This window comes from Gastrolobium bilobum, unplaced genomic scaffold, assembly GCF_033153095.1.
Source record: "Gastrolobium bilobum isolate Gb01-03AN ecotype WA unplaced genomic scaffold, APGP_CSIRO_Gbil_v1 utg30495, whole genome shotgun sequence".
Classification (NCBI taxonomy): domain Eukaryota; kingdom Viridiplantae; phylum Streptophyta; class Magnoliopsida; order Fabales; family Fabaceae; genus Gastrolobium; species Gastrolobium bilobum.
This window is the reverse complement of record NW_026898233.1, coordinates 27076-39964: the sequence shown is the minus strand read 5'-3', so window position 1 is coordinate 39964 and position 12889 is coordinate 27076. Positions and strand designations below refer to the sequence as shown.

At 40.7% G+C, this 12889-nt stretch overlaps 1 protein-coding gene across 1 annotated transcript; it reads left to right on the top strand.

Annotated features, from left to right (window-relative positions):
* Positions 1–2412: 2412 nt before the first annotated feature.
* On the top strand, positions 2413–4845 carry LOC133314103 (putative pentatricopeptide repeat-containing protein At1g68930). Its single transcript, XM_061515543.1, has one exon. It carries the CDS (start codon positions 2413–2415, stop codon positions 4657–4659), a length of 2247 nt encoding a protein of 748 aa, XP_061371527.1. The 3' UTR covers positions 4660–4845.
* Positions 4846–12889: the final 8044 nt, after the last annotated feature.

The following is a 12889-nucleotide window of genomic DNA, read 5'->3' as shown; positions in this document are numbered from 1 at the left end:
CTTGAAAGGTATAAGGCCCGTCTAGTTGCTAAGGGTTTTAATCAACAAGAGGGGATTGATTTTCTGGAGACTTTTCCCCCAGTAGCCAAAATAACCACTGTCCGTGTTCTTCTTGCCTTGGCTGTTGTTCGTAACTGGTCCCTTACCCAATTGGACGTCAACAATCCTTTTCTTCACGGTGAGTTGCTTGAAGAGGATTATATGACTCTCCCCCTTGTTATTCATCTTCTCATTCTGCTTTACCTCCCAGTGCTGTTTGCAAATTGCACAAGTCAATTATGGTCTTCGTCAAGCTTCACGACAATGGTTTGCCAGGTTTTCTACTGCCTTATTGCACCTTGGTTTTTCCCAATCTCAGTCTGATCATTCATTATTTGTTCGGTCTTCCTCATCTGCCTTTATTGCTGTCTTGGCTTACGTGGACGACATTATCATTGCTTCTAATAATTATTCAGAAGTCCAGCTCCTTACTCAATCTTTACACAGCCAGTTTAAGTTGAAGAATCTTGGTGAGTTAAAATATTTTTTGGGTCTCGAAGTTACCCGAAGCAAGAGGGGCATATCTGTTTGTCAAAGGCACTATGCTTTAAAAATTCTTAAAGACTCTGGTCATTTGGGTTGTAAGCCACGTTCTACCCCTATTGCCGTCGGTTTAAAACTTTCTTCTGAAACTGGTGATTTGATTACTGATCCTTCTGTTTATAGACGTCTTATTGGTCGTCTTCTTTATCTTACTATTACTAGACCTGATCTCTCCTACACTGTTAATCATCTTAGCCAATTTATGGCTGCTCCACGGGTTCCTCATCTTCAGGCTGCATATCATTTTCTTGGATACATTAAAAATACCATTGGCCAAGGTTTATTTTATTCTTCCACTGCTTTCTTCAGTTGAATGCATTCTGTGATTCTGACTGGGCTACCTGCCATGATAGTGGTCGTTCTATATCTGGATTTTGTGTTTTTATTGGTGATTCTTTGGTTTCTTGGAAATCCAAGAAGCAGCATACCGTGTCCAGATCTTCTACTGAGGCTGAATATCTTTCTATGGCTCATGTTACTTGTGAATTATTGTGGTTATTCTCTTTGTTTAAGGATCTGCATTTTTCTCATTCTGGACCTGCTCATCTTTTCTGTGATAACAAATCTGCATTACATTTGGCAGCTAATCCAGTATTTCATGAACGCACCAAACACATTGAGATAGACTGCCATCTTGTTCGTGAGCATATTATCAAAGGTCACTTGAAGACTTTTCCAGTTCCATCATCCAGACAGCTTGCTGATCTATTCACCAAAGTCTTGTTGCCATCCCAGTTTTTTGCATTACTATCCAAGATGGGTGTTCTAAACATCTACTCTCCATCTTGAGGGGGACTATTAGCATATTAGTATTTTTCTTATTTTTATTTCTTATGTAATTAAACGTTGCTGATGTGTATTTGTTTTCTGTTTGCACCTGCTATGCGTGTAAGTTTGTTAGGCACCTCCTGAGTGCGTGTCATTCTGTTAGACACTTTGTGTGCACCCTTAGGCACCTCCTTCTGTTACGTTTGTTTTTGATATGGCTATATATGTACAACCATTTGTACTCCTTTTTTTATTAGAATATGCAATACAAAGAAATGATGAATATTCAGATTTGTTTTTCTGCCAATAATCTCAATTATGCACTATGCAAAAAAATTTGATTTGATAGTTAAAGATGTCATTTACCGAACCTAAAACACCAATATAACAAGCATTATGTGTTTATTTGATTTTTTATTGGACAATAATGTATAATTTATTATTTTTTATATTAAAATATTTAGAATTTATATTATTTTTTTCAACTATTTGAGTATATTTATAATTTTTTATTATAAATTATAGATTTATATATAATCACCGGATCATGCGGTTCAACCAGTGGGGGGTCACTGGTTGAGCTAGTGACTCAGTACCTCGACTGAGTCATTCACCGGACCAGTTTTAATAACATTGGGCAGAATAACCCATCCCTATTCTTCCATGTTTATAAGTTTCAGTTCGCAAATATTTTTTTGGATCCCTTTTTTGTCATGTTGTAGAAAAATTTATTTCTCCTATTATAGACACGATGTGATGGATCTAACCACCTATTAAAAAAAAAATTAAAAAAATTGTTGCACCTTTCTATCTGTCTTGCTAGTAGGAGAAAGAATCCCTATGCAACATGATAATTTTTTTCCTTGTATTCTTTTTAAATTTTAAGATAAAATATTTTATATTTAGTATTAAAAAAAAGCATGTTAAAGTTGTTCGTGAAAAATTGACTTTCCATTTCCAACAAAACAAAATAACATTGGCATAGTTGGGTTTCCTCGCCACTCACTTCCTTCCTTGTCTCCACTCTTGCAATCTCCCACCGCCATAAAACACTTGAAATACATGTCACACTCCTTTTCCTTTTCTTCTTCTAACCACTACTGTGCATTGCTCAAAGTTTGCTGCGAAACCCGCAACCGCACCAACGCAAAGAAGCTCCACTGTCACATAATCAAGGCCTTCCGAAACCCAGAAACTTTTCTCTTAAACAACATCGTCAGTTCCTATGCCAAACTCGACAGCATCACCTATGCCCGCAGGGTGTTCGACCAAATGCCCCAACCAAATCTATACTCTTGGAACACCATTCTCTCTGCGTATTCCAAACTGGGTCGTGTTCATGAGATGGAACATGTGTTTGATGCAATGCCAAGCCGAGATGGGGTGTCGTGGAATTCACTTATTTCAGGGTATGCTGGTTGTGGTTCCCTTGTTCAGTCAGTGAAGGCTTATAATTTGATGTTAACTGATGGGTTATTCAATTTGAATCGGATTACTTTCTCGACTATGCTTATACTTGCATCCAATCTGGGTTGTGCTCATTTGGGTAGACAAATTCATGGGCATGTAGTGAAATTCGGTTTTCGGTCATATGTTTTTGTGGGAAGTCCTTTGGTGGATATGTACTCGAAAATGGGACTGATATCTTGCGCAATGCAGGCTTTTGATGAGATGCCTGAGAAGAATATAGTTATGTATAATACATTGATCACAGGGCTTATGCGATGTGGTAGGATTGAAGATTCACGCCAATTATTTTATGATATGCAAGTAAGGGATTCAATTTCTTGGACAACAATGATTGCAGGATTTACTCAGAATGGTTTGTACAGAAAAGCGATTGATTTGTTCAGAGAGATGAGATTGGAAAAGCTAGAGATGGATCAGTACACATTTGGAAGTGTGTTAACTGCTTGTGGTGGTATTATGGCTTTGCAAGAAGGTAAGCAAGTTCATGCTTATATAATTAGGACAGATTATAAGGATAATATATATGTTGGAAGTGCTCTTGTTGACATGTATTGCAAGTGTAAGAATATAAAATCAGCAGAAACAGTTTTCAAGAAGATGACTTGCAAGAATGTTGTATCTTGGACTGCAATGTTAGTGGGTTATGGACAAAATGGTTATAGTGAAGAAGCTGTTAAAATTTTTTCTTATATGCAAAAATATGGGATTGAGCCAGATGATTTCACCCTTGGGAGTGTAATTAGCTCATGTGCAAACCTTGCAAGCCTAGAAGAGGGTGCCCAATTCCATGGTAGAGCTCTGGTTACTGGCCTAATTTCTTTCATTACTGTTTCCAATGCTCTGGTTACATTATATGGTAAATGTGGGAGCATTGAAGACTCCCATAGACTTTTTAGCGAAATGAGCTTCAGGGATGAAGTCTCATGGACTGCACTTGTTTCTGGGTACGCCCAGTTTGGTAAAGCCAATGAAACAATCAGGTTATTTGAAAGCATGTTAACGAAAGGTTTAAAACCTGACAAGGTTACTTTTATTGGGGTTCTTTCAGCTTGCAGTAGAGCAGGATTAGTAGAGAAAGGAAATACAATATTTGAATCGATGACTAAGGAACATGGGGTTGTACCAATTCATGATCATTACACCTGCATGATTGACCTCTTCAGTCGAGCTGGGAAGTTAGAAGAAGCGAGGAATTTTATAAATAAGATGCCTTTCAGTCCTGACGCAATTGGTTGGGCAACCTTATTAAGTTCATGTAGATTCTATGGGAACATGGAAATTGGCAAGTGGGCAGCTGAGTTTCTTCTGGAATTAGAACCACATAACACTGCTAGCTACATCTTACTTTCAAGCATTTATGCAGCTAAAGGAAAATGGGAAGAAGTTGCCAAATTAAGAAAAGGGATGAGAGATAAGGGTCTGAGAAAGGAACCAGGATGTAGCTGGATCAAGTATAAGAATCAAGTGCACATTTTCTCTGCTGATGATCAGTCGAACCCATTTTCAGATCAGATATATTCTGAGCTCGATAAGTTGAACTACAAAATGATACAAGAGGGATATGTGCCTGATATGAATTCTGTTCTCCATGATGTTGAGGATTCAGAGAAAATAAAGATGCTTAGTCACCACAGTGAAAAGCTTGCCATTGCATTTGGGTTGATATTTATTCCTCCTGGTCTACCCATACGAGTAGTTAAAAATCTGAGGGTTTGTGGGGATTGCCACAATGCAACTAAGTATATATCTAAGATCACTCAGAGGGAGATTCTTGTGAGAGATGCTGCCCGGTTCCATTTGTTTAAAGATGGAATGTGTTCATGCGGAGACTTTTGGTGACAGGTCCAGTTGTTATCTTCTTAAATGTCTAAAGCCAGTAGAAGACTATTTCAAAAAATGATGACTAAACACAGGATTTAATGTGATCACTTTCTTCAAAAAGTGAGTGTAATTACCGCATGTGCAATGCATTTGGTTAGGCCATCATATAGTTCTCTAACAACTTGAACCAAATTACAGACAGTGATCCCCACTCCCCACTGACTTATCGTTGTTGACTCTTAACCACCAATGAATGTATGACCATGTTTGAAGTCATTGCACTAGGGGAGGCATCTACCATATCTATTAAAATTATTTACCATACCCTGCTAATTCTTGCTTTGTATAGTAGGGCACCTTTTCGGCCTCTAGCCCCATTACCTATTACATAGTAAATAATTATCCATTACTAATTTTAATAATTTTTTAAAAATTAATAATAAAGTAGCATCTTTAAAAAAATGCGTGTTGGACATAGACGTGTTCCAACACGACGTCCGATATGCGGTCAACGCTTTGACACGTGTCCGACACGTGATCAATGTCTTTTGACACATTGTCAACGTTCATGTAGATCCAATTTTTATTTTACTTTATCATTTTAACTAAATATGAAAAATGAATTTATAAATCAAATATTTTCTGTTATGGAATTTGACATAAAAAATTAACAAGGTATAAAAAATTATTTTTGCTTTATATTTATGTTATAGAATTTTAATATTCAATTAGTTATATGACTTATTATGAGCTGTTATATATATTAAATGTAAATTATATTGTATATATTAAAAATATTATTTAATATCAAAATGTTTTATAACGTGTCGAAATTTAACAATTTTTAGAATTAACGTGTTAGCATATCGTATTGTATCTCGTGTCGATGTCGATGCAACATATTGTAATCATAACCTTCATTATGCAAATTGTATCATCTGATCAATTCGTTTTTCATGCAAAAATAAACACTCCATTGAATAATACAGTTATATTAGCCATTGTTGACAAATGTTACATTTACTATAAAAAAAAAGCTGAATTTGATAGCAAATTAACAATAAATTTAAGTTGAGAATAATTTCTTTGTAGCAAAATATTGGACCATTTGGCTTAATGCCTTTAACTCGTTTCAAGCTTTTAGTGATGTGAATTGTTGATTTGTTATATTTGGAATAAGATACTGTTATAACCTAATTCACAGTTCACGATTATTGTAAATTAAATCAAATATTGTTTTATTATTTAAGTTATTTTCAAACTATGATTTCTTTAATCTTTGTTCGGTCCGGGTGAATTAGGTATGTTCATTGGGTAGGTGATAGCTCAATATAGAATATATACGCTCACAAATATCTATGAGAGATATTCTGTAAAGGTGTATCGACCACTGTGCACTAAACAATAGGCGTATAGGCATAGGTGTGTGTGCACGATGATGACAAAAGTAAAATGAGCCAAAAAGTTGTTGGGCTTCCTCCTTCAATGCTAAGCCCAGGCCCATTGAGAGATTTCATAAAAATCCTAAATCCTAGATTCCACCTCCTCTATATATCCATAGTTGTGGGTGGAAGCTAGGTTAGAATTAGAGAGAAAAAGAAAAGAAGAAAATTATTGAGAGATTTATGAGCAAAGCTTTGAGTTTTGTATTTGAGAGACTTCCAGAGAGAGTTTGAGTGAAACACCTCTAGGGAAGTTTGATTATCACCATTGTTGGAGAGGTTGAGTTAACCACCACTTTGGTGAATCTTGATTCTTTGTACCTATTATTTTCATAGTGGACGTTTAAACTGGACTAGGTCCCGTGGGTTTTTACTTCTTCATTGGAGAAGGTTTTCCCACGTTAAAAATCTGTTTGTGTTCTCTTTTTCTCTCTCCCCTTTGTATTTTTGTTTTTCCATTGCGCTGCCCGACTTGGTGAAATTAGGGCCGAGGTAAGATTTCCGAGATCCGAGATCCAGGATCTTGTTGATTGACTTCCGCGAAAAGGCTTCTTATCCGAGTTGAGGGAACCGAGTTCCTAACAGGGGTATCAGAGCCCGGGTTCGACGGGTTCTGAGGGAGACGAGATGGAGACCAGTGGTACAACCCATGATGGAGATATGTTCAAGCTGACCGCATACAATTTCACCTATTGGAGACTGATGATGGAAGATCAACTCTACTGCAAAGATTTACATGAGCCTATTATCCTTGATGAGAGACCAGCAGATAAAACTGATAAGGAGTGGGAGATCCTGAGTCGTAAGGCGGTAACTACAATCAGAAAATACATTGACAAAAGCCTCTTTGAGCATGTGTCGGAGTTAACAAACACGTATGAGTTGTGGACGAAGCTGGAGTCCATGATTCAGAAGAAGACTCCCAAGAACAAAGCACACCCGGTTCGCCGACTTGTGAAGCTGGAATACAAGGACGGCATGAGCATGATTGAACACCTCAACACCTATAAATGTATTGTTAATTGTAACACCCCGCATATATCCGGCAATGTTATCATAATATCGTATTAAGCTGCGCTTAATTAAAAAAAAATGCGGAATTACTTTTTCTTTTCAATTATGATGCCATTAACATTACCAGCTTGCTTAATAATCAATTAATAAAACATCGCCTGTATGTAATTGCAATAAAACAGCTAACTGAAATACCTCATAACATAGATAATATAAGTGTGGCTCTAGTCACGGAACTACAACAACGTAGACCGGACCATCTAACAGTTTATACAACTCCAAACTAAAAGTACTAACAGAAAGTGTCATGGACAATTCCCATGCTCACTCAAATAAGGCAACATGCCCAACATCAGTCTCAACAACAACATATCATAAATAGCGAAAAACATAAACAGCATCCAAATCCAATCATGCTAACAACTAAGCATAAACAACAAAATCAGCTAAGCTCCGGCCTCCCGCCGCCTGAGGCATCAGTACCCATACTACCTGATCCTGAAATAAGCATTCCCCAAACGTGGGGTAAGATCTCTAATCTAGAAATCTCAGTAAGTCAGTGAGTCCTCAAGGATCTTCCACCCCAAGCTCACTTACATGTGCAATATAAGTTCAAAAGCAGTTTGTCATTTATCATTTCAAAACAATGCAATGCAGCAGATAATCATGCCATGTGTGTCAATACTAATCTACTGGCCAGAGACAGTGCAGGTATACGTCTATCACCTACACACCGTGCAAGTACCACTTGCATTCACCCCGGTACACCGTCTTGTATGGCGCTACATACTCAGGCTTCCCGTCAAGATGAAACAACACATGCATATTAAAAGCCATTACATGTAAAGTTCAATCAACATATCAAATATCCAAAAGCATGTACACAACATGCATAAACCATACCCCCATGGGACATGGTGGAACCACAACATGGCTAAACCGAGGACACAAAAGCTTACCTTGCAAGCTAACTCCAAAAGCCAAGAGTCCACAGCTCAAAGTCCAAACACAGCAGATTCACAATCTGTTATGGACCAACAAGACATCAACAACATGCACCACAAGCATACAATATTAAGACAACGCCTTTTCATTACGTTTTCAAGTCTTAAAGCTTCTAACAAAGCCACAAGCCCTTAATCCCATGATTCTGGCTTAGTCCATTAAATACAGAAGTTCAACTTCATCAATCTAGGGTCCACAAACCCCCAATAGCTTACTGTACACACAGCACAGCTACTGTTCTACGAAATCCCAGAATATCCGGATATTCCTCGGGACCATATCCGGATATGCAATATCCAGATATCTCACTGGACATATCCGGATATGCAATATCCGGATATCCAGAATCCCATATCCGGATATCTAGTATCCAGATATCCCCAAACCCCATATCCGAATACACATATCCGGATATCATATCCGGATATCCCATATCTGGATATTCCACGGGCCGATATCCGAATATTTCACGACAGAATGCAGTTTCTGCATTTTCGTGAAGATATCCTTCCAAGGTTGGGTTTTTACCGATTTTAAACACCTAAACATGCATTTCTAGGTGTGTTCAACATTACCCCACAACAAGTTATCATCTTTTGACCTTAACATGCATCAAGCTTTCATTTTTAAGCATTAAACTCAAGATCAAAGGTTGGTATACATACCAAAGGCTTAAAACAGAGAAGGAGATGCTCTTGGAGCTCAACACAGCCCCTCAAGTCTAACTCAAGAAAGATGCACGAAAATGGCTTCACAAGGGTTGGTTCTTCTCACCAAAGGTCACCACTTGGACCTCCAAAATGCCATAACTATGGCTTTCAGCAACCACACCACCCAAAACCAGCACTCTCACTCACACACAGAGGATGGAAACTCAGAATACACCCTCACACTTCCTCACCATGCATGTTCTTAAGTGTAAACAAGCTCAAAGAGGGAAGAAATCAAGTAAAGGTGACAACTTGAGTTCAAAAATGGTGAAAGGAGGCAATGGAACAGTAAACCACCCTCAGCCCACCAAATGCCTCATGTAGGAATTCTGGTATGCCTAGGGTTATGTGCTAAAATGCATATATATAGCCACTTAGCCATAAAACACACAGTATTAACTTTAATTGCTAAGCTTAGCATTTTAATCCCAAACTTTGGATTATGAAACTACATAATTTTCTAAGATTTATCATATTTTTCTTATAATTTTCTGAGCACTTTTCCGGTAGGCGCTTTTCCAAGCCAGTACCGATTTCCAGCACCAGTTCTCATTATCTGGACTTGAAACTCGTTTTACAAGTCCTACATATTATTCTAGTAATTATCATGCACTTACATTAATTTTCCGGGATACTTTTTCGGCACGCATTTATACCGACTAGCAGAATCGGTATCTGCACTTTTCTTCCGAAAAGCGACTTTCAGCATTCTTAATCACTTATTATGATTATTAAGCCTCATAAATAATTATTAGAGTCAATTATGGAATCATTTCCTATTTTCTCGTAATTTATTAATTAATACCTTAATTAACGGTGCAGGTTCTTACATTCACCCCACCTTTTTAGGATTTTGACCTCAAAATCAGAAACATACCTGGTCGAAACTCAGGGTACTGCCGGAGAAGCTCGTCCTCTCGCTCCCAAGTACACTCCTCAGGAGTCCTTCCGGTCCACTGCACCTTGACCATCAGAATGATCTTGCTCCTCAGCTGCTTCTCGCCACGATTGAGAATCTTTAGTGGTCCTACAGGAGTCTTTAAGTTCTCCTGAACTTCCACATCATCCGGTTGCACCACGTGCGAAGGGTCCGCTATGTACCTCCGAAGCTGAGACACGTGAAACACGTCGTGGATGTTGGCCAGGTTCGGAGGCAAGGCAAGCCGGTAGGCAACAGGTCCTACTCTACCAAGAATCTGGTATGGCCCAATAAAGCGCGGGCTCAGCTTCCTCACTCCGAGTGCCCGTCCAACACCGGTGACAGGTGAAAGTCTCACAAACACGTGCTCACCCTCACTGAACTCCAGTGGTCGATGCTTGACATCGTAGTAGCTCTTCTGACGATTCTGTGCCTGCTTCAACTTTTCCCTGATCATCTGGATCTGCAGGGTGGTATCTTGGACAAAATCCAAGCCAAACAACTCACGATCCCCAACCTCCGACCAGCAGGTAGGTGTACGGCACCTCCTACCGTAGAGCGCCTCGTAGGGTGCCATGCCCAGGCTAGCATGGAAACTGTTGTTATACGAAAACTCCACCAAAGGAAGGTACCTATCCTATGCCGAGCCCTGCTCCAACGTGCAAGCCCGCAACATGTCCTCCAAGGTCTGGATAGTCCGCTCAGTCTGTCCATCAGTCTGAGGGTGATAGGCGGTACTCAATCTCAACTGCGTACCAAAAGCTCCCTGCAGCGCCTCCCAGAACCGAGATGTGAACTTCGGGTCCCTATCACTGATGATACTCACGGGCACCCCGTGAAGCCTCACAATCTCGCGAACATACAGTCTGGCCAACTGCTATGTAGTGAAGCTCACCTTCACTGGAAGAAAATGGGCAGACTTCGTCAGTTTGTCCACAATGACCCATATCGAGTCACAGCCAACCTGAGTCTTCGGCAAACCCACAACGAAGTCCATGGAAATTCTCTCCCATTTCCACTCTGGAATCTCAAGAGGTTGAAGTTTACCAGACGGCTTCTGGTGTTCAATCTTCTCCTTCTGGCAAACCAAACACTTGGACACAAAGATAGCAACATCTTTCTTCATGCCCGGCCACCAGAAGTTCTTCTTCAAGTCTTGATACATCTTAGTAGTACCAGGGTGGATAGAAAACTGACCCTTATGACCTTCTGCCATAACCTCTTCTGTCAACGGACCTCGAGGAACCACAATCCTCCGCTGGAACAAAAGCAATCCATCATCATTCCAAGACACACCGTCTTGGTTCTTCACATAATCCAGACACTCTCTCAGAACTTGTGCCTCTTTAATCTTTTCTAACAGCTCATTGACGACATCTGATGCTTCCAACCCGAGAAGTACGCTCGCACACGGAGCGGTCACTGCCAAGTGGCGGAACTTCTCAACCACATCGAAGTTACCAAGTATCAAACTGGATGAACTACTGGATTTCCGACTCAAAGCATCGGCTACCACATTGGCCTTGCCAGGATGATACCTAAGCTCAAAGTCGTAGTCCTTTATGAACTCCATCCATCTCCTCTGCCTCATGTTCAACTCCTTCTGGTCGAACAAGTACTTCAAACTCTTGTGGTCACTGAACACCACAAACCTCAAACCAAAAAGATAATGCCTCCAAATCTTGAAAGCAAACACAATCGCAGCCAACTCCAAATCATGAGTCGGGTAGTTCTCCTCATGAGGCTTCAACTGCCTCGAAGCAAAAGCAACAGCTCTACCAGACTGCATCAGCACACAGCCCAGCCCCTTTCCAGAAGCATCACAGTAAAGCTCAAACTGCTCCTCAGGATCAGGAAGGATCAACACTGGTGAAGAAGTCAATCTCTCCTTCAACTCCTGGAAGCACGCCTCACACTCGTGAGTCCACACAAATGGAGTCTCCTTTCGGGTAAGGCGAGTCAAAGGGAAAACCATCGTGGAAAAACCCTTGATGAATCTCCGATAGTAACCGGCCAAACCTAAGAAGCTCCTCACCTCCGTAGCTGTCTTGGGTCTCTCCCAATCCAACACGGCCTCAATCTTGTTGGGATCCACTGCAACTCCATCTGCTGAAATCACATGCCCCAGAAACTTGACTGATTTGAGCCAAAACTCACACTTGGAAGGTTTAGCATAAAGCTTTTTCTCCTTCAGCACTTGCAGAACTATCCTCAGATGCTCCAATGCTCCTCCTCAGTCTTGGAGTAGATCAGAATATCATCAATGAACACAATCACAAACTGATCCAGATACGGCTGGAAAATCCTGTTCATGTAATCCATGAACACTGCCGGCGCATTTGTGAGTCCAAACGGAATCACCAAATACTCAAAATGACCGTATCTCGAACGAAACGCGGTCTTCGGGACATCCTCCGGCTTCACCCGAATCTGATGGTATCCGGACCGGAGATCAATCTTGGAATACACACAAGCACCCCTGAGCTGATCCAACAGATCATCAATCCGAGGAAGAGGATACTTGTTCTTGATTGTCACCTTGTTCAACTGCCTGTAGTCGGTGCACAATCGCATTGTCCCGTCCTTCTTCTTCACGAAGATGACCGGTGCTCCCCAAGGAGACACACTCGGTCTAATGAAATCTTTCGTCGAAAGATCCTCAATATGCTTCTTCAGCTCAGCCAACTCCGGTGGCGACATCCGATAAGGAGCTAAAGAAATCGGCCCCACACCGGGCAACAAGTCAATGGAGAACTCTATCTCCCGCTGTGGCAGAAACTCAGGAATCTCCTCAGGAAACACCTCAAGGAACTCCCCCACCACAGGAATGCCAGTGATACCCTCCTGTGTCCCACTCACAAAACCACCCAACATGACATAACCCAATGCCCCTGCTCGCAGCGCTCTCCTGGCCTGCAGCAGTGAAATGTATGGCGACGAACTAGCTGTGGAATCACACGGAGACATCACCACGCGCTTTGCACAGCAATCAATCAATGCACAGTTTCTAGACAACCAATCCATGCCCAGAAAAATCTCAAGGTTGGCCATCGGCAACCCTATCAGATCTACCGAGAACTCACGGCCATCCCACTGAAACGCTACATCGCGATGTACAGTGGTAGAATCACAAATCTCTCCGGTGGCGGTAGTCACCC

Coding starts and splice junctions, on each gene's coding strand:
- LOC133314103 (XM_061515543.1), top strand. CDS start 2,413: ATGTCACACTCCTTTTCCTTTTCTTCTTCTAACCACTACTGTGCATTG.